The sequence below is a fragment of the Erythranthe guttata genome, chromosome 10 (genome assembly GCF_056151865.1).
Source record: "Erythranthe guttata isolate IM_541 chromosome 10, IM_541, whole genome shotgun sequence".
Lineage (NCBI taxonomy): Eukaryota > Viridiplantae > Streptophyta > Magnoliopsida > Lamiales > Phrymaceae > Erythranthe > Erythranthe guttata.
Genome location: NC_142542.1, coordinates 4,284,240 through 4,304,308, shown reverse-complemented (window position 1 = coordinate 4,304,308; position 20,069 = coordinate 4,284,240). Strand labels below are relative to the sequence as shown.

The window sequence follows — 20,069 nt, the reverse complement described above, 5'->3', positions numbered from 1 at the left end:
CCGAAGAAACTTTCATTCTTATATAATAGCTTGCAAATCATACGAGAGACACGTAAACCAATTTTTTTGGTCTATATAAATTAAATTACAACACTTATATATTATATTTTACGAGCTAATTGCATAAACCCCCCGTGAAATCTTGAATGGCTAAAAAACCCCTCATGTTAAAAATATTAGCATAGACCCCCCTATATTATTTTTGACAAAGCACACTGGCCCTTATTTCGAAATTAGCAGTTGACTTTTATGAAATGACTAAAGTAACCCTCATATTTTTTAATAGTTTATGTTTTAATTAAATAAATAAAATGCAAAAAGAAAAAAAAGAAAGAAAAAGAAAATTCACCCAGGCAATCGTCTTCCTTCCGCAAACCAATTCTTCCATAAGCCCTCCGCCGCATCACCACCACCACGGCCGTATCACCACCACCACGTCCGCACCACTGCCGCAACCCAATTCTTCCATCGAGCCCTCCGCCGCCGCATCACCACCACCACGGCCGCATCACCACCACCACGTCCGCACCACCGCCGCATCACCACCACCACGGCCGCACCACAACCACATCACCAGCACCACGGCCGCACCACTGCCGCATCACCACCACCACGTCCGCACCACCGCCGCATCACCAACACCACGGCCGCACCACCGCCGCATCCCCACCCCCAAAAAAAATATGCTTTATGTTTGATGGGTTCTTTCGTATCTCTTGTAAATCAAGATGTTGGATCGAGTTACGTTTTGTGCGTGTGTGTATTGTACTAGGGCTGTGTTTTTTGTGCTTGAAGTGCTTTTTTCTTCTAGCGGGTTTAGATGGAGGAAGCAACTTTTGTTGCTTTTTCTTCTTTTGCAAATGGGCAGGTTATGAAGATGAATCGGTGGTTTTTGTTTGTTTTATTCTTTTTTTATTTTATTTTTATTTGGCGTGCAGCAAATCTGAAGGAGAGGGGAAGAAGATGATGAAGTTTTGAGTAATTATGAAAATTGCAATTAGAATTCTATGCAATTTGGAGAGAGGGCTTTTTTGAAATTACTTGGGATTGAATTGAAAATTCTGAAAACTTCATTTTGAGCTTATGAAAAATATTTTGGGTAAATTTATAAATTTCAAAAATTGATTTAAAGGGTATTTAGGTCTTTCTAGTTCCTAAACACGAGGCCCAGTCGCACAAAGCGCGAGTGTATAACACATCGAGCTCGTAGGGTCTTTTTTGGCTTTGACTATTTTTCACAGGGGGTTTTGTGCTAATATTTTTAACACGAGGGGTTTTTCAGCAATTCGAGATTACACAGGGGTGGTTTTTGCAAAAAAACCCTATATTTTACATTATTGATTAAAAATACTAATTACTATGCAATCACTACTTAATATAAAATAATATAATATAATTTGAAGTATGTATCTATTTTAGTATCATAATTGTAGAATATTTTCATCGTCAACCTCTCTATTATATAAGTGTTTTTAAATTCAAATGTACCTTCCCTTAATAAAAATCTCCCCCAATTTGTTACCGTTGACTTTGAACAACCTAGAAACAACTAATAAGCCCCATTCCTCAAACCCCTGCACCCATGGCCGTTGACCACCTTAACCGCAATAATAAATCTCCTTCTCTCACATCATGAACAGCACCACCGCCAGCGGCGGCTTCCTCGGCTCACAAAACATCGGCGGCTTCGGCTACGGGATCGGCGTCTCCGTCGGGATCCTCCTCCTCATCACCACCATAACCCTCGCTTCCTACTACTGCACCAGAAACACCGCCGCCGCGTCGGCGTTCGTGCTGCCGCAGAGGAATCCACGGACGGCGGCGCAGCCGCCGGAAGACCACGACGTGGAGGCCGGGCTGGACGAGTCGACGCTGAGCACGTACCCGAAGATGCTGTACTCCGACGCGCCGAAGGTGGACCACAGGGACTCCACCGCCAGCTGCTGCTCCATTTGCCTGGCGGACTACAAGAGCAGCGACCTGCTTAGGGTTCTGCCGGACTGCGGCCACCTCTTCCACTTGAAGTGCGTCGACCCGTGGCTGCGCCGCCACCCCACGTGCCCCGTCTGCCGGACGTCGCCGATGCCGTCGCCGCTGTCGACGCCGTTGGCTGAGGTGGTTCCACTAGCAACCAGGCCCAACGGATAATATATAATTAAATATATATATATATATATATATATATACTTACAAAATTACAGTTTGAATTATCTAGATCATAGATACTTATATCTTGAGTTTTACTGCATTTTAATATCATTGTATTATATCGAATTGTTATAAAACTACACATATTTATGGGATATTATTTTTGTTAAAGAAATTGAATCATATGAATTGTTTTACAATTAGAATAAACATAGGGGAATTTAGAGCTTATTGCAAATACCACCCCTGTGTAATCTCTAATTGTCAAATACCCCCCTGTGAAAAAAAAACTCACTAATTCCCCCCTGTGTTAACGTTTTCGAAGCACACTGCACCCTTTTTTATTTTAGGTTTTGACTAACTGTGAATAGACAAAGATACCCTTAGGGGTTTTTTACCAATTAGTAAAGTATAATACCTAAATTTTAAAATCACTTTAATTTTATAAATATTATGTATTTATTTTTAATTCTTAAAAATTAAAATTAAAATTAAACAAGAATTAAATATATATTGTAATATTAAAAATTCTTATATTCTTTTTTTTTTATAGTATTTTTATATGCTTTGTAATTGTTTGTTACATTTTATATTAAATAACAATAATCATTAAAAAAAAAAAGAAAAAAGAAAGTTCTTCTTCTCTGCCCACCACCACAACCATCTTCTCCATCTTCTCAACCTGCTGCCGCCCTGCTACACCACCACCACAATCTCAACCTGCGGCGGCGAATCTATGTTCTGGTGGCGGAGAGATCTCGGCGGCAAATCTATAATCTATAATTCTTCATTTAAATCATCAAGAAGACATTTATCTTCGTTGATTCTTAATATTTTTCAATATTAATGCCTCACAACTCGCCGGAATCAAAGTGTTTCCGTTCAATTTGCCCGGAAAACACTGGCCCCTCTCGAATCTACTTCGAACGAAACCCCCACCTTCAGAATTCGTCGGAAGATTTGGCCGAAAAGCCTGCCCCGTCGAACCTACCTTGGACCAGCCCGCGCCCTTAGATCTCGTCGGAAAAATTTGCCCGCATTCGTCGTTCTCGCTAGAAAACCGTGGTTGAAGGACGCAAGGGCTGAAAATCCTCATTATCGACGACGAATGCCAGAGGGGTGGGGTTCTTCAAGAACTTTGCGGCGACAAAGAGAAATTGGCGATGGAGGATGAGATACTCATGAAGGCGAAGAGGGAATAACCTCTGCTATGGACGGTATCACCGACGAGAAGAGTGGAGGAGGCGGTTGGTGGAAGGAAAGGGGAGGCGGTGGAAGAAGAAATTTGGGGAAGAAGACGATGAATTCCTTCGGATTTTTTTTTTATTCTTTTTTTTCCTGTATTCTTTATGTTTGTTTTAACAATTTTGATAATTACAATTTAGTCCTATAACTTTAGATTATTTATAATTAAATCAATCTGGTTTTTTTTCCTCTTATAAAGGGATATTTATGTCATTTCACCCTGAAAATAGAATAAAAAATCGCACATTCCGCGAGTGACATGCACGATTTGCCTCTAGGGGTCCGGATGCCTTGACTTTGTTAACATAGGGGGGAGTTAGTGAGTTTTTTTTCCACAGGGGGGTATTTGACAATTAGAGATTACACAGGGGTGGTATTTGCAATTACCTCGGGAATTTAATTTAATTTCACATGCATGTTCAATTTTATTTTTAATTTTACTTACTTTTCTTTTTGAGCTATATATATATATATATATATATATATTTATTTATTTATTTTGTATTGTTGATTTTGAACGTGGATATGGGGGAATGAGGAATGGAAGGTAGAAGGGGCTGCGGGCTGCCGGCCGGTGGATCAACCGGTCAACTTTCAGATGATGCAACTAATTAAATTATATATAGTATAGTTTCAGAAAGTTAGAAATTGTAAGTAATGAAAGTTGATTCATTGTGTTTGGTTCGATTAATCAATTTATATTATTTCGGTCTAGTTTTCAACTGTATTGGCTTTTTTTTTTTTTTTTTTCTTTTTCCCAGACGTCACTAGGTTATATAAAGACCAGAAACCTTCTTCCAAATAGAGCTCGCCAGTTTTTTCGAGCTCGAGTCATATTTGGTGAGTTCGAGCTCGAGCTCGAGCTCAAGCTCAAGCTCACCGACCTTTCATTTGATGAGCTCGAACTCTCGAACTCAAATTCGAGTTCAAGTCGAGCTGAACTTGTAGAACTCGAGCTCGAAAAATTCGAGTTGGAGCTCGAGCTTTTGTTGAGCCAGCTTATATATCGATCGAGGCCATAAGCCGGCTCAGCTGATTTACACCACTATTTCCAATCCATGAGCCGGTCCTATAGGCTATAACTTGTATGCAATTGTCACTTTCATAATCCAAAAAGGAAATTGGAGCAAAAGCAAAATTTGCCATTTTTCTCTAATATTCATCAAAGAAAAATAATAATTATGTCATAAAGAATACTAAGTTTGCTTTAAATACAATTATTTCAAAAAAAAAAAAAAACTAGTGTATGGATGGTTCGGATCCATGAATCAGGAATGAATTGTACAGAAAAGATGATTATGCGTATTGGGCAATCCATTTATTGCATGCATGTGCCTCAATAGTCAATAGTAAATAATTAATAAGAATAGATTTCAATAAATTGTTGGTTGATTTTATTTCAGGATAAATCGCATTTTATTTTTTCTATTGTCATTTATTTTTTGGTATCATTTTACGTAATTTTGTACTGTCAATTCTATTTTGCAATGTTGTCAGAATTGGACTGGATCAATCGATCGGTCAAATTGGTTCAACCATGACCCGTCGATGAATCGGGTTTGACATCTAAAAATGGAAAAACAAAAAACCGGGTCTAATTATATATTGGAATGATGGAGAAAAGTGTTTAATTACTTGTATAGATAAAAAAAATGAGGAAGAAAAAAGAGAATACAAATTTATTTAACGAAGGGCATTTTAGACATTTCGGATAATGATTTTAATAGTCATCGTCTCCGTGTGACTTCGGTTTCAGTCACTCCTCCCCCCACCCCAGCTTTGCACAGCTGCATCAATGGCGTTCTCCTCGTGGATTTCTCGCCTGCGTTCTTCCTCAAAACCAATTTACACCAAATTCAGAAACTCCTTTACGACTACCGCACCGCCGCCAAGTCTCGCCGCGGAAATAATTCTGCGATGTCGGCATATTCGGAAACCACCCGTATCACCTTGGGCTCGCTCCCTACTTCCACTGGCTCTTGCCGTTTCCGCCGGCTCTTTTATTTCTCAATCAAACGGCGTTAATTGCCCATCCTACTGTCAATCCCCAATTCTCGATCAAACGTAAGTATCGTGTATTTGTTTGCTATGCTTCGCCGTTGGAGTTTCATGTTTTGGCTGGGTGAATTTGTTTCTGAAGCTTAAAATAGCGTTAGTGATATGTATTTTGATTACATTTGATTTTTTGAAGTAAGGGAATTGGAGGCAAAGATAGCACAGACTACTTGGTGAAAGGCTCACTCAAAAAAATCCCACAGGAGCTTATTGAAGAATTGAAGCTCATCTGCAAGGTATTATTTCTCAATTTTAATTATTAGTTAAAATTGTTTCCGGTGGGGGTTTGAAACGATTAACATCTGAAATGCTTACTATTCGTTGCAGGATAATATGACAATGGACTATGATGAAAGATACTTTCATGGGAAGCCACAGAACAGCTTCCACAAAGCAGTGAACATCCCGGATATTATCGTTTTCCCAAGGTAAGATTGATCGCAACTCTAAAAAATTATGTGATTGGCCTAGATATTTGGATCGATATAATCAAACAGCAAATGGTGGAAGAAGCGAAACTATCGTTGAGAATCCAATATAGGTGCTGGAAGGATATTGATTAACAGCAACATAACTAAGTAAAGTCAGAATCTAGGCTCATTATTTAACTTTAGATTTCGATTATTTCACTTTAGCATTTAGGCCTTAGCTGCGCAAGTCTTCTCGTTGCGCAGTTTATGTGCACTTCTTACATCTGCCTACTAATATGCAGGTCAGAAGAGGAGGTTTCTAAGATAGTTGCTTCCTGTGACAAGCACAAGGTTTGGAGCTGCTATTATATTTCAAAACTTAATGATTGTGCATTACAGTTACTGGTTTATCTTTTCTGATCTTGTTGCGTTTTGGTAACTTATACGATTTATAGACTGTATATAGTTTGATTTTTTTGAATCGTGAGGAAGTTTTGACTCATTATCTCCAAATTGTGCTAACAGGTTCCTATTGTGCCATACGGCGGAGCGACCTCAATCGAAGGCCACACATTATGCCCTAGTGGTGGAGTGTGCATTGACATGACGCTAATGAAAGTATGAATGACTATAGAAATAGTTTGATTTTCTCTTCAGTTCTTTGTTTGGTATCTCAATTGCTTTCTCTGGAAGATATCAAGTCTTTTTGGTCAAATTGCTGATAAGCTGTTCTCTATGCAAGTTCTTACTCTTCACTTTTGAATTTTATGTACGGGCCTGTGTTCGATTTTAATAGTGAATGTAACCACAGTCGGGAGTAATCCTTGTTACTTACCTTGTAAACTATTCTCATTGCAGCGTGTCAAATCACTAAATGTTAAGGACATGGATGTTGTTGTTGAACCTGGGATTGGGTGGATGGAGCTTAATGAATACCTTGAACCTTATGGGTTATTCTTCCCTCTGGATCCTGGTGATTTTTCTCATGTCTTGGTTATGTGATGCTTTTGTTTTTTATTTATAGATATATGATTATTTATGATTTAGGATGAGTTTTATGAATCTCTTTGTAAGACTTTACGTCTGTACCATACATAGCCTTGATTAATGGTGGAGAATGGCTCATACATGATGCCGAGGGCTTTGTAATTTACAAGACCGTTTGCATTGAGGATATTGAGTAGGTGATTGAGCTTTTGTAGCCAAGCGGGGAAAGAACTTATAGAAAATTACATTAATTGGTTATATTGAAAATTTTCCTGAAGTTAAAAGAACATGGCGTTACAACACACACACCCAAAGGGATTCGAACCTCGGACCTCTCACCTACACCACTATGGAAGAAGCTCCAATACCACTAGGCTAAGCCTTAGTTGGGTTTTTTTTTTCTTCTGAAGTTTAGATATTTTTAGTGTGGCATTCTGTCTCTTTACCATGTTTTTACAAATTGACTAGACATTCATAACTTTCATGTTGTTTTTTAAACTAGAGCTGATCTTCAGGTCCTGGAGCAACCATTGGTGGAATGTGTGCAACACGGTGCTCTGGTTCCTTAGCTGTAAGGTAGTTGCTTTGCCTTCAATTTTACAGGAATAAAGATCATTTACCATACTCACGGTATCTTAGTTGCCAAACATTCAAGTATTGCATTGTGATTGAGCATGAGTTTGTGGTAACTTAGTAGTGGCTGACGATACATATACATACATGTTTTACTCTAACTTACTTGCAACATTCATTAGTTACTGCACTGTGTGTTAATTTAGGTTTTTATACTTGGTCAAGTTTTTCTATAACAATGGGTTTTAACTCTTAACTAATCGAGGCATGAAATAAAATGCCTTTCTTAAAGTATTCTACGCATTCTTAATTGAGCTTAATTATTTGGTTTCTAGCATGTAGGTATGGAACTATGCGCGAAAATGTCATCAACCTTAAGGTTTGTTTATTCTTATTAATGCCTTTTGGTCATAGAGATCATGGCCATGATGCTTATTCTCTTACAGGTTGTTCTAGCCAATGGAGAGGTTGTCAAGACTGGATCTCGTGCCAGGAAAAGTGCCGCAGGGTATGGTCCTTGTTTTGAATCTGCACCAATAGTAGTTATTTTCCATATTCTCATTAGTATTGAACTTGGAAGTATTTTTGTATTGTTTACATAATCTATTTGTTTCCTTCCCACTGCACTATTTTAGCTTTAGCTTATAATATTTTTGCTGTATTAGGCAAATAAAAATGACAGAAATATCTGGAACCATTGGTGCTATATGACTTATGATGTTTTCTACATAAAATAGTTCTTTCTTATTTGTAATTGCGGTTAGTTAGACTTTGCCGGATTAATTATTTATGAATTTTATACTACACTCGCTGAATTTTTCCTGTTATCAAGGCCTCATGTACTCCAGGATTTTTAAGAAAAGGTAGTTTTTTAACCAGACCAGCTCACATCACTTGCAGTTTGCTCTCTAATAAGGCCGTCTTTTTAATCAAGTCACGAGTGCTGGTCATCCAACTTAATTATGGTTAAAAAAATCATCATTTTTTACTTCTATTGGTTTAAGTGCAAAGACTATCAAGTTCAAGAGGAAAAGTTTAACAAAAAAAATTGGGGGGTGAAGTGTAAAATCATGAGTAGTTCAGATGGTAAAGTGTAACTAACCATTTTAATTGAGATTGGTAAGTTTTTGTTTTTTTGCTGTCCTCATTTCTTAAGCCACTTGAAGCTAATTATATATGTGGATGTATGCACGATGCTCCATCTCCTTGATCACAAAGTCTGCATATCTAGCCTGGCATTATTTCGAGTTGACTCTCTTTCTACTCACTAAAATTACAATATCATGTTGCATTGCCTCAATTTATTGTAGGAAAAGGTCATCTTACCTATAAAATGTTGTTTTTGTGACGTATGAAATCTTTGTTAAGGATATCTTAGTATCTTCTTTGTTTAAACTAATTTACTTGGTCATCTTCACCAAGTAACATTACTGACTTGTGGAACTACAGATATGATCTAACACGTCTCATGATTGGAAGTGAAGGAACCTTGGGTGTTATAACAGAAGTTACATTACGCCTGCAGAAGATCCCTCAATACTCGGTGGTATGTCATTATTACTCCATTATGCTTCTCTCTCTCTCTCGACCCTAGTCTCCATTATTTGCTGTGAGGACTACTGGAGGTTGTCTTAGTTACTGCACTACCCCATTATCCATCAAACTAATCGAAAGAAGAAAGATCTCTCATCAAAATGCTGTTTTGACATGTAAAAGAAAAGTCCTAAATTATACAATATGTATACTGTTCCTCAACGTCACAGGAGTTGGCTAGCCACCTTTCCACAAATTGCATGATTGTTCTCATTTCTCAAACCGAAAAATGACCGCCTTCAGAATACTAGATTGCATGGCAGCATGCTCAGTTGTCCATCATAACAATAGAGCTGCAACATACAACTGAAAACGTGAAGTCTCTACCTCGTATATAATTTTTTTTCAAGTAACCTATGTATGGGAAGTGATAGTATCACTAATTGAATATAACTAAGAAAACTTTGAAGATGCAGTTTAGATTTCTTGGATTTGAAGTTTTTTTCGGAAAACTGCTTGATTTTATTAGATACCCCTAATATCTTCATCACATGTAATATATAAAATTTGTGAGGGCTACCTCTGTAAAATAGTAATAACTATGAATCTATGATAATGATGATGACAAATAATCATTCATATGTTTTATGTGGGTTGCCATTGTCTAGGATTCAAATGGTTTTCAATTTCTCTAGAGAGTTCACTTGAAATAAAAAAAGATTTATGTAATATGACATTAGTTTTGATATAATTAGTCTATTTTGAAATTGCATGCACGCTTAAGTGAGTAATTCCCTTTTCCGGTCGATAATATTTAACAGGTGGCGATGTGTAACTTCCCTACAATTAAAGATGCAGCGGATGTTGCTATTGCATCTATGCTGTCTGGCATACAGGTCAGGGAGTTTTGCTGAAATTGCTCTTTTCAAGGCTATTTTTCAATTTTCTAGTTATCATCATGATTCTTACGTGTCGTTTTCTTTTTCACGTTTATATATTTCTTGTTTTGAATTTATAAGACCTGTCCGGCTGTTCCGCCTGTTACTTATTCTTTGAGTCCTCAAAATTGTTCAAACAAACAAGGAGAGAAAAAGATTAATCTTTATTGCCTCTCTTTTAGTAGATTAAAGAAAACCTAAACCATCTTAAAAAAAAAAAGATAACCTAAAGAAGAGCATTCTGCTATAAAGATTAAATTCTTGCAGCAGTTCCATCTTCATAGTGCATGCTGCACTTCTAATCATCTTGTGAAGTACTAAGACATATATTCTTCCATACATTTAAAACATTTGGACAATCATTTTCTTGGTTATTTCATCTATGTGAAGGAGGAATCATACTCACATCTTAAGTTGATGCAAATTTCAAATATGATTAACTAGAATACAAGATACTTGAGTTTTGCATTTCCTCTGTTGTTTCTTCATCTTCTGTTTTTATCCTGTAACAGGTATCGAGAGTGGAACTTTTGGATGAAGTCCAAGTGAGAGCAATCAACCTCGCTAATGATAAAAAATTGCCTGAAGCCCCGACTTTGATGTTTGAATTTATTGGCACAGGTGAATTGATTTAACTCCCGATACGCATATTTTTACTCTTCTAGCTTAAAAAATGGATTGATTGAGGTTCAATTTTTTGCCATCTTGCTCTAGGAAGTGACTGGCAAAGCGAGATAGTTGAAGTGACGCTTGTATCATATTTCTTTCTATCTAAGATCCCGATTTCATCCTTTTAACTGATTATGTTTTTTTTTTGGTTCTCCACAGAAGCATACTCACGCGAACAGACACTTATAGTTCAGAAGATAGCCTCAGAGCACAATGGGTCAGATTTTGTGTTTGCAGAGGATCCCGAAGCAAAAAAGGAACTTTGGAAGGTATCTCACATTAATGTCGACTACTTAATGGCCAAGTCATCATCAATTTGTATGAATATCTTAATTTTTGCTTTGGTATTTCCTTTCCGGAGTACATCTTAGCCGATCATACGTACGTTAAATCATTTTTTTTTTCTTTTTTGTTTTCTCTGCACTGGTTTTCGAAGTTTCTTCAAGTAATCTTCAAGAGAGTTTCATCATATTTTGAAGAGTTTCATTATATGCTTGCTCATTGATATTCGAATGTGCATTTCAATTGACTGCAGTAATTTGTGAACCACAAACTCAGCTTGTTCACTATCTTGAATATTAAGCCTTCGGGTCTGATTTATATAACTTGTAGGTTAATGTTTTTGAAGGAACCAGAGTTTCTGAATTCACTCATTACCCTCTGATATAACTCCCTCGTTTCATTACGTAAAACAGTGTAGCCCATTTATCAGATATTATTTTGACAGCAGAAGTGTTTGGCTCAGATTCTTTGGAGATTTGGCTTTCAGTTATCGTATCTATTTATTATTGTTACTTTTGTTTGTGCGTATCTATGTATTTTTTATTACAGTGTGTTTTGTAGATATATTTTGCATGCTCTTTTTTTATTTCTATCATGTAATAATGCTGATTCTCTAAATTCTCTCATTTAGATAAGAAAGGAGGCACTTTGGGCTTGCTTTGCAATGGAACCAAATTTCGAAGCAATGATAACGGTTAGTTCCTTTTTTTCTTCTCTGTTTAAAATAACAGATCATCATTTTTTAGCGGATTTTTTGAAACAACCGCTATTCTTACACAATCCTATGAAGGATATTACCCAATACAAGGATTGTATAATCATACATCTCAAACATAAGATAACCACATATTACACTATATTGGACAACGTAATCCCATCCAATTTAATCAATCGATCAATTCCATCAATATTCTTCTAGTTGGACATGTATTTTGTTTCTTATTCAACTCGTGTCTTATTTTGTATAATTTTTTTTTTTTTGCAGGATGTATGTGTTCCACTGTCACACCTTGCTGAAATAATATCGAAATCCAAGCAAGAGCTTGATGCTTCGTCTTTAGTATGGTAGATCGTACTTCTCTTGAACTTTTACGGGGTTTTTTAGTAATTAACCCATAATTCAATTAATTGATTTGGCCATTCCTAATTCCACCTATATTCTATACAACATAACAGCACGGTGATTGCTCATGCTGGTGATGGAAACTTCCACACAGTCATTTTATTCGATCCCAATAAAGACGAACAGCGAAAGGAAGCTGAGAGGTTGAACCATTTCATGGTTCATGCAGCTTTAGATATGGAAGGTATATATTATTGCAATCAAAATTATCTACTCATTAAATGAAACTAATATATTTTTTTCGGTATTTAAAAATATATTTCGAATTTATGGGTGGAGCAGGAACATGCACTGGGGAACATGGTGTCGGCACTGGAAAAATGAAGGTAAATGTTCGGATCCACCGACGAACACTTCAAAATAAATCTCAACTTTATCAAAATGAATGTGAATTTGATTATTATCGCTTTTGTGATTATTAATGAAATAATCGTCGTATTAATTTGTTTCAGTATCTGGAAAAGGAGCTCGGAATAGAGGCATTGAAGACTATGAAAAGGATAAAAGATGCTTTAGATCCCAATGGGATTATGAATCCTGGGAAGCTCATTCCTTCCCATATTTGCTTCTAGTTTTACTCGTTCGTTTATCCTCTTTCAACGCATTCAACTCAATTTTGTAACCCTAATTTAATCCGGATTTCAACAGTTGGCTCTTTGATAGTGACCGGCGTAAAATAAAATGTTCACCGCTATTTCACTGTGTTGACTTGGTTAAAATTTTATTTTGGATTGTTATTTTACTGTGTTGACCGATCAATTTTCCTTTTTATTACTTTTTCAGCTATTTTATTGTGTAGACCGCTATTATACTGTGTTTGTGTTGATCGAACAACTGAATAGTCGAACCAAAAGAAATAACCGATTAATGGTCAAAGGCGGAGATCGGCGGTTAAAAATAAATAAATGAAATTGATCGGTCAATGGCGGTCCATGGTGGTCAACAATAAAAATGGTTAATCGGTGAAATTGTGGGCATAATTTATAGGGATAATTAGTGAAAACCCCCCACATCATTTACATATATTAGGGTGGGTTTAACCCCCTTTTCATAATTAGTGAAACCCCCCATGTATTAAATTCGAATTTTTATGAATAATTTCATAATTGACATTTACATATTCACCCTTGTGTAATTAATTTATTTTAAACACGTGATTTGAAGAAAATCTTTGAAATCACGATATATCGGCATATTCCATAACCGCCTCATCTCTCTCAAACATCGTGTTAATTTTTGAACCGTTCCAAAGGCGCGTGTTGATATTCATATCTCGTTCCGTTCAGAGAGTCGACGAATGTAATTGAAGAAGGCTGAGTTTTTTTTTTTTTTTTTTTTGCAACGCAGTTGTGTTTTACTGCTGATTCGATGCATCAAATGTGGATTCATATATATGGTGAACTGATGTAATTGCAGAAAGTGGCTTCTAATTGATTTCGTATATGCGAACTGGTGTTTCGTTTTTTGGTTCAGAGGATCTCATCGAGTTCATCGGCGGTTTTGTAATTGAAGAAGGCGAGATTTTTTATGTTGTTCCTATGTGTGAACGATTTTTTTACTGTTGCTTTTATTTTATAAATTGAAATTCATCTTTAATTGCATTCCGTACTAATTACATGAAGTTTTTTTGTAATTGGATTCAGATGTGCGAACGATTGTCCTGAGTTGATTATGCGGAGGCTTTATAGTCGATGTATGCATTTATGTTTATACAGTCGATTTCTATGTTGGTAAATAATTTAATTTTTATGTTTAATATGTCTTGTTAGGTATTTGAATATACTTTAATTTGAAGATGTCCGAAAGCTTGTTGTAGAGCTCTATGGGAGAATGCACCAGAGGAGATTTTCATATTTTTCTACTGGCTCCATAATATTTGTAGTTGTTTTGGGAAGATTGTCATTATTTTGTTACTTTTGTATTTGTTTATGTCACTTTTGTAATTGATTTTGACTTTCATAAATTTCTTTTTGTAGTATTAGAGCACTGGAGGCTAGGGCTTCTTGAGGCCAACATTGTTGGGAGTTGTGAGATGACATTGGCCTCTCTCTATGCTATGACAAAGAATAGAAATAATGAATTTATAGTAGTTTTCGTTGGAAATTTGGGTGTTTTTTTTTTTTTTTTTTTTTTTCGACAATTTGTAGTTGTCTTTGTTATGTAATCATGTCATTATAATTTTGTTAGTATACATAGTTTATGTTGATTTGATTTTTAGAGGTGCAGATATTTTGAAACATAACCGTTTACTAGTTATTTTTCCAGAATAGTCTTTTGATAACAATTAATTTGGATATAGTTGGATTCATATTCGTTTTGCTAAAATTGTGGAAATAATCTTTTTGATAATATCAACAAACAAATTTTATCCAAATGCAAGTTCTTGCAAACCGACTATTATCATAAAAAACAACTATTTCTAAACAACAACTATTAACCGAAAACAGGTATTACCCAAAATCTGCTATCATCAGAACAGATATTCATATTGTCGAGCAAAAAAGTTGTTAGAAAAAAGAATGTATCGTTGTGCAAAAGGTCTAATTCCAAAATCATCTTCATGAAAAACAACTCAATCAAAAAATACTCCATATGTCAACATAGAAACATCAAAACAAAAGAAATGCTAAGCAATTTTTTAACAACACAAAACCAAAACAATCAAGCGGCGTTATCGTTCAAACTAATCTTCTTGATGTGCTTATGATTTCCCCAACATAAGAAAATCTTCACAATTTATGTCCGCAACTTGGAAAAATAACAAAACGGGTACTTGTATCGTTGCCCGTCAGTGTCGGCTTCTTCTTTTGCCCTCTGAAAACAACTATCCTATTTAATGACGTCGTCTTCTTCTTTTGCCCTCTGAAAACAACTATCCCGTTTATTGGTGCTGGCTTCTTCTTTTGCCCTAGGAATCGTTGCCCAAACAGTCGCTGCCCATTCTCATGTCTGATTATATTTGTCCCAAAAAATCTTGTCAGAATAGTATATTTACATAATAGTTAATTTACAGAATAGTCTATTTACAGAATAGTCTATGTACATACTAATGAACTATTTGCAGGCAGAATAGTCTATTTACAGTTCAAGAATAATTCCACATCACTCAAGACACCCAAGCAAATAGACTATTTGGCATCACAATGGCATGGAGATTGGCTTATTTTCAAAAAAAAAAAGTATATTCACAAAATAGTCAATCTATATCTAGGCAGAATAGTCTATTTACAGTTCAATAATAATTACACATCCTTCAAGACAGCCAAGCAAATAGACTATTTGGAATCACAATGGCATGGAGATTGGCTTATTTTAAAAAAAAAAAGTATATTCACAAAATAGTCAATTTATATCTAGGCAGAATAGTCTATTTATAGTTCAATAATAATTACACAACATTCAAGACACCCAAGCAAATAGACTATTCTGCCTCACAATGGCATGGAGATTGGCTTATTTTAAAAAATATAGTTAATATACAAAATAGTCGATTTATATCTACGCATAATAGTCTATTTACAGATTGTCATGTAAAACTACTGCATTATTATCTAAATAGTCTGTTAAAAGTTACCAAAAACAGTTCACTAATAAATCCCACAAATTATAGCAGGGATTCAAGTCATACAAACAAATCGCACAAATTATAGCAGGAAATCAAAATAATTACCTGCGTCGGTTAGCCGAATGTCGTTCAATGCTTTCGTGCTGCGTTCTCCTGTTCACAAAAACAAAATGTAAAAAAAACACATTTGAAGGCTGTGTTTTTTGATATAATCGAAAAGAGGATATGAGTAAACAAGACTATTTCAGGGGGATACTTACTGCTCCCAGGCGTTGCTTTATTTCTCGACTGCGATGTGTTCATAGCTTCAAGAATTTCACTTTTTTGGGAGTTTCGTCGCTTTTTTTTTTTTTTTTACCCAGGTAACGGAACAGCGTGGTTGTATCGCAGATTATGGTGGGTGAGTGAGTTTAAGAATTTGGCAGCGATTCAATTTCTCTACCCATAGGTTTTGTCGCCGGCGTAGTTGTTTAGCAGAATTAGGGTTTTGCAGTGGGAGTTATGGAAAGATTAGGAAGAACGAGATTTGGGGAGAAAATCTCACACGTTTCAGCAGTTTATTTTCCAGATTTTTTAGTGATTTTTTATTAGACATAACGTGGCTCCAAAAAGGCTATTTTCGGGATTAATTAAAATAGTGGGTTTCCTACCAATATTGAAAATATGGCTGGATCCCCCATTATTAAAAAAACACTAGAGGGGGTTATGACTAATAGTCCCTAATTTATATGGTAACTAAGTTCTTAACTTTATTACAAAATTATTTAAAATATATCCAATTCTTGCACCAAAAGGCGAATCCCTCGCCCCCAGGGCCCCCATCCCTTGGCCCGACAAGGATTGATGGAGGATGTAAATCATGGCCAATTCTTGACTTTACGAGAGCAGCCACCATGAAAAGATGTGAGAAAAAGAGAATGAAAATGACATCCAATTATATCGCAATAAAATCTTTGGTGTCGATTAGATTTCTATAAAGTAAATCCCCACGTCATCAATATTGTTGTGATAATAATAGTACAATAATTTAGCTATAGGGCAAATTATAGCCACTCTTAGTTATGGTCAAATGACGAAAACTCACTCTTGTTTGGTTAATTACAGTCACTCTTCTCAACTACGTATCATCTTACGAAATTACCTCTCCAGATGTAAATTTAGGGATGTTAAATCTGTAAAACCGAACTGAAATTTCGGTACGCCAACATTTCATACCGTTTACCGAACTGAATATACGATTTGGTTCGGTAAATAACCGAATTACATAAATTTTATGTAAAACTATTTAAAACGAGGCTGTAATTATTCAAATAATAAGGTTTTTTTTCTTTTGGTAATTTGTCATATCTCAGGGGTGGTCGTAATCTGCCCGTTATCTATATTATATACATTACATTTTAAGATTGACAATTGATGACGAATCCAAAATTTTATTCAAAAAATATTAGGAATTAATTATATTTAGTAAAAAGAAAAAATAACACTTGTTGAACAAATGAAATACTACCATTACCAAATATATATATATATATATATATATATATATATATATATATATATATATATATATATATATATATATATATATATATAAACTTTTGGGCACATATCCATTCGCGTCCGGGCCGGGTCACAATCCCAGCAATATTATTGATTATGTGACACCAATATATTTGATGTGATAAAGAATGTGAAAATGTTTATAGTGCCATATATATTGTGACATTATTTATTTCGAAAAGAAAAGTAGATAAGCTGTGCTTGTCGATCAATGCAGAGTAATTAAGCACTAGTAATTAATATATAATAATAATAATCTAATAATCTTGATTACTTTTCATGATAGCGACTTGATCTATATCAAGACAGAGGATGGTGAAAAATAGGTTTAGGGCTGGGACTGGTTGGGGTCGTCGATTACCGGCTCAAAAACCGACCTATCTGACAAACTAACTTTGCTTTAATTTTAAAAAATCATTATCGAACCAACCTTTGTTGGTCGGTTGATGGTTGACAACCAAATATTTGGTTCCACAATGGGTTGGTTAATTGGTATGCCGCCACCTAGTTTATTCAAAATAAAATAAAATTTTGGACTAAAAGTATGTTCATTCTGCCTAGTTCCACTCGCTATGTGCATTTATCAGTTTCAAAATATTTAATAGCAATTCGAGAAAAATAAAATTTTGAAATTCAAATTAATTCCAAAATGCAGATTCTTGAGTGATTTTTATCTTTTCATTTTTAAAGGGGACTCTTTTGAATTTCATGCAATTTTAGGTTAGTCAATAGTCATCATCTCATCATATATTTGAATCATCACATTTATAATCAAACTTTTGGAAAGTTTGTAGGGATATATATATATATATATATATATATATATATATATATATATATATATATATATATATATATATATATATATATATATTGATATGCCTAATTGGGCCAACCCAATGGGCCTACAATTTCTTTACCTACTGGGCTACGAGCCCAATATCGAAGACTAATATCACCGAGGCCCAAACACATTCAAGTAAGGCTTGGGCCCAACAAAGCAAACCCAACCCAATAAACGACATATAAATAGAGGTTTTACTCATTTTATTAAGGTACGTCCTATTAACTGAGCAATACAAAAACGCGTATTCTCTGGACTATTTCTATGATCAGCACGTCTGACTTGAGCGTCGGAGGGGTTTCCGCCGGATCAACCCCCGGCTTAGTTCATGTGTTCTATGATCGCAGGTACCTCAGGATCATCAAGTTGTCAAGCTACTGATCTGCTTTGCTCTCCCAGTTCATTTTCTACACCACCCCAGGTGATATAAATAGTAATTAGCCTCATCATTTTGGCGCCGTCTGTGGGAACGATGCAAACCAGATCACGTAGCCAACAAGATCCTCCTGAGGTGTCTGCTCGGAGAGAAAAGGACACAGCAAACGACCTCCCACCTCGTGGAGGCTCTGGCTTGCCACCTCCTCCACATCCCATGGATCCGCCTCGCGAGGTTCAGGTGATCCCCCTTGGGGACCAACCACTCGCCGATCCACCGCTCCCTGCTCCTCGAATGGTTCAAATAACCGAGGATGCGCTTCAACGCATGATAGCAGAAACTTCAACTCGCGCTGCCATAGAGGCCGTGACCTAATATATCGGCACGATGGGAGCAAATGCTCCCAACGCGATATCCGCACCTGCTCCACATGTGGAGCCATCTATGGCACCACCGCCGTCGACCCCCTGGGGGCTTACATATGCCCCCAAAATATTTCGCTCGCCAAGGGTTATCGACTCCCTGGGGGCTTACATCTGCCCCCAAAATATTTCGCTCGCCAAGGGTTATCAACTCCCTGGGGGCTTACATCGCCCCCAAAATATTTCGTTCGCCAAGGGTTATCGACTCCCTGGGGGCTTACATCTGCCCCCAAAATATTTCGTTCGCCAAGGGTTATCGACTCCCTGGGGATCACATCGCCCCCAAAACATTTCATTCGTCATAGCAGGAGCCAACGCTCCTCCTCGTGAGGCCCCACTGGGTCCTCAACATGATCAATTTCTACTTAATTCTCGAACGGTTCAGATAACCGAAGAAGACCTTCAGCGTATGATCACGGAAGATTCAACTCGTGCTGCCACTGAATCAGTGGCACCATATATCGCCAAGGTGGGGCATCTCACCCCACTGGTTCGTGATCGCCTCATCCTAAATGGGGCGCTATCCCATCCTAAAGTTGGGCATCACATCTCAAGGGTGGTACATCCACTTACCTTTCAACCCCAAGGGGTTTCACATCCCATCAAGTGTTTCACGTCCCTAGTTCAAAAACAGAAAAAATGGTATGACGCGCACGCGCGAACCAATGGCACAACCATGCGCATCCACCTCAGACCATAGGTCTCGAACGCCTCATCCTACAGTGGGCAGTTATCCCCATCCTAAGGTTGGGCATCACCCTTACCTTTCAACCCTAAGTGGGTACACATCCCATCTCAAGGAATGAGGATAATCTCCCCACTCAAAAAATAGAACATCCCCAAGGGGGTGCACATCCCATCTCAAGGAACGAGGATAATCTCCCTACTCAAAAAATAGAACATCCCCAAGGGGATGCACATCCCATCTCAAGGAACGAGGATAATCTCCCTACTTAAAAAATAGAATATCCCCAAGAGGGGTGCACATCCCATCTCAAGGAACGAGGATAATCTCCCTACTCAAAAAATAGAACATCCCCAAGGGGATGCACATCCCATCTCAAGGAACGAGGATAATCTCCCTACTTAAAAAATAGAACATCCCCAAGAGGGGTGCACATCCCATCTCAAGGAATGAGGGTAATATCCCTATTCAAAAAATAAAACATCCCCAAGGGGGTGAATATCAACCAAATAAAAAAGAAAAAGAAAAAAGATGAAGAAGAAAGGAGAAGAAAAAGAGAAGATGAAGAAAAAAGAGAAGAAGACAGAAGAAGAAAAAAGAAACAAGAAAAAGAAGTAGAAGAAAAAAAAAGAAGAAGAAAAAAGAAGAAAAGAA

The 20,069-nt window shown here is 36.7% G+C and overlaps 2 protein-coding genes and 1 long non-coding RNA gene across 3 annotated transcripts; 2 read left to right on the top strand and 1 right to left on the bottom strand.

Annotated features, from left to right (window-relative positions):
- The first annotated feature begins 1,500 nt into the window (after window positions 1-1,500).
- LOC105949992 (RING-H2 finger protein ATL70) lies at window positions 1,501-2,323 on the top strand. Its single transcript, XM_012973309.2, has one exon. It carries the CDS (start codon window positions 1,633-1,635, stop codon window positions 2,146-2,148), a length of 516 nt encoding a protein of 171 aa, XP_012828763.1. The 5' UTR covers window positions 1,501-1,632; the 3' UTR covers window positions 2,149-2,323.
- Window positions 2,324-5,026: 2,703 nt separating this feature from the next.
- On the top strand, window positions 5,027-12,705 carry LOC105950010 (FAD-linked oxidases family protein). The gene is made up of 18 exons (XM_012973330.2): window positions 5,027-5,457; window positions 5,585-5,684; window positions 5,776-5,876; window positions 6,161-6,209; window positions 6,384-6,476; window positions 6,717-6,831; window positions 7,361-7,421; window positions 7,761-7,797; window positions 7,865-7,926; window positions 8,868-8,964; window positions 9,773-9,847; window positions 10,402-10,510; window positions 10,718-10,827; window positions 11,472-11,534; window positions 11,826-11,905; window positions 12,017-12,147; window positions 12,246-12,289; window positions 12,416-12,705. The coding sequence occupies exons 1-18, from the start codon at window positions 5,189-5,191 to the stop codon at window positions 12,533-12,535; spliced, it is 1,716 nt and encodes a 571-aa protein (XP_012828784.1). The 5' UTR covers window positions 5,027-5,188; the 3' UTR covers window positions 12,536-12,705.
- Window positions 12,706-14,520: 1,815 nt separating this feature from the next.
- LOC148767320 (uncharacterized) lies at window positions 14,521-16,244 on the bottom strand. Its single transcript, XR_016033971.1, has 3 exons — window positions 15,789-16,244; window positions 15,634-15,681; window positions 14,521-14,912 (listed from the first exon to the last, which is right to left on the bottom strand). It is a non-coding gene; the product is annotated as an uncharacterized LOC148767320 (long non-coding RNA).
- Window positions 16,245-20,069: the final 3,825 nt, after the last annotated feature.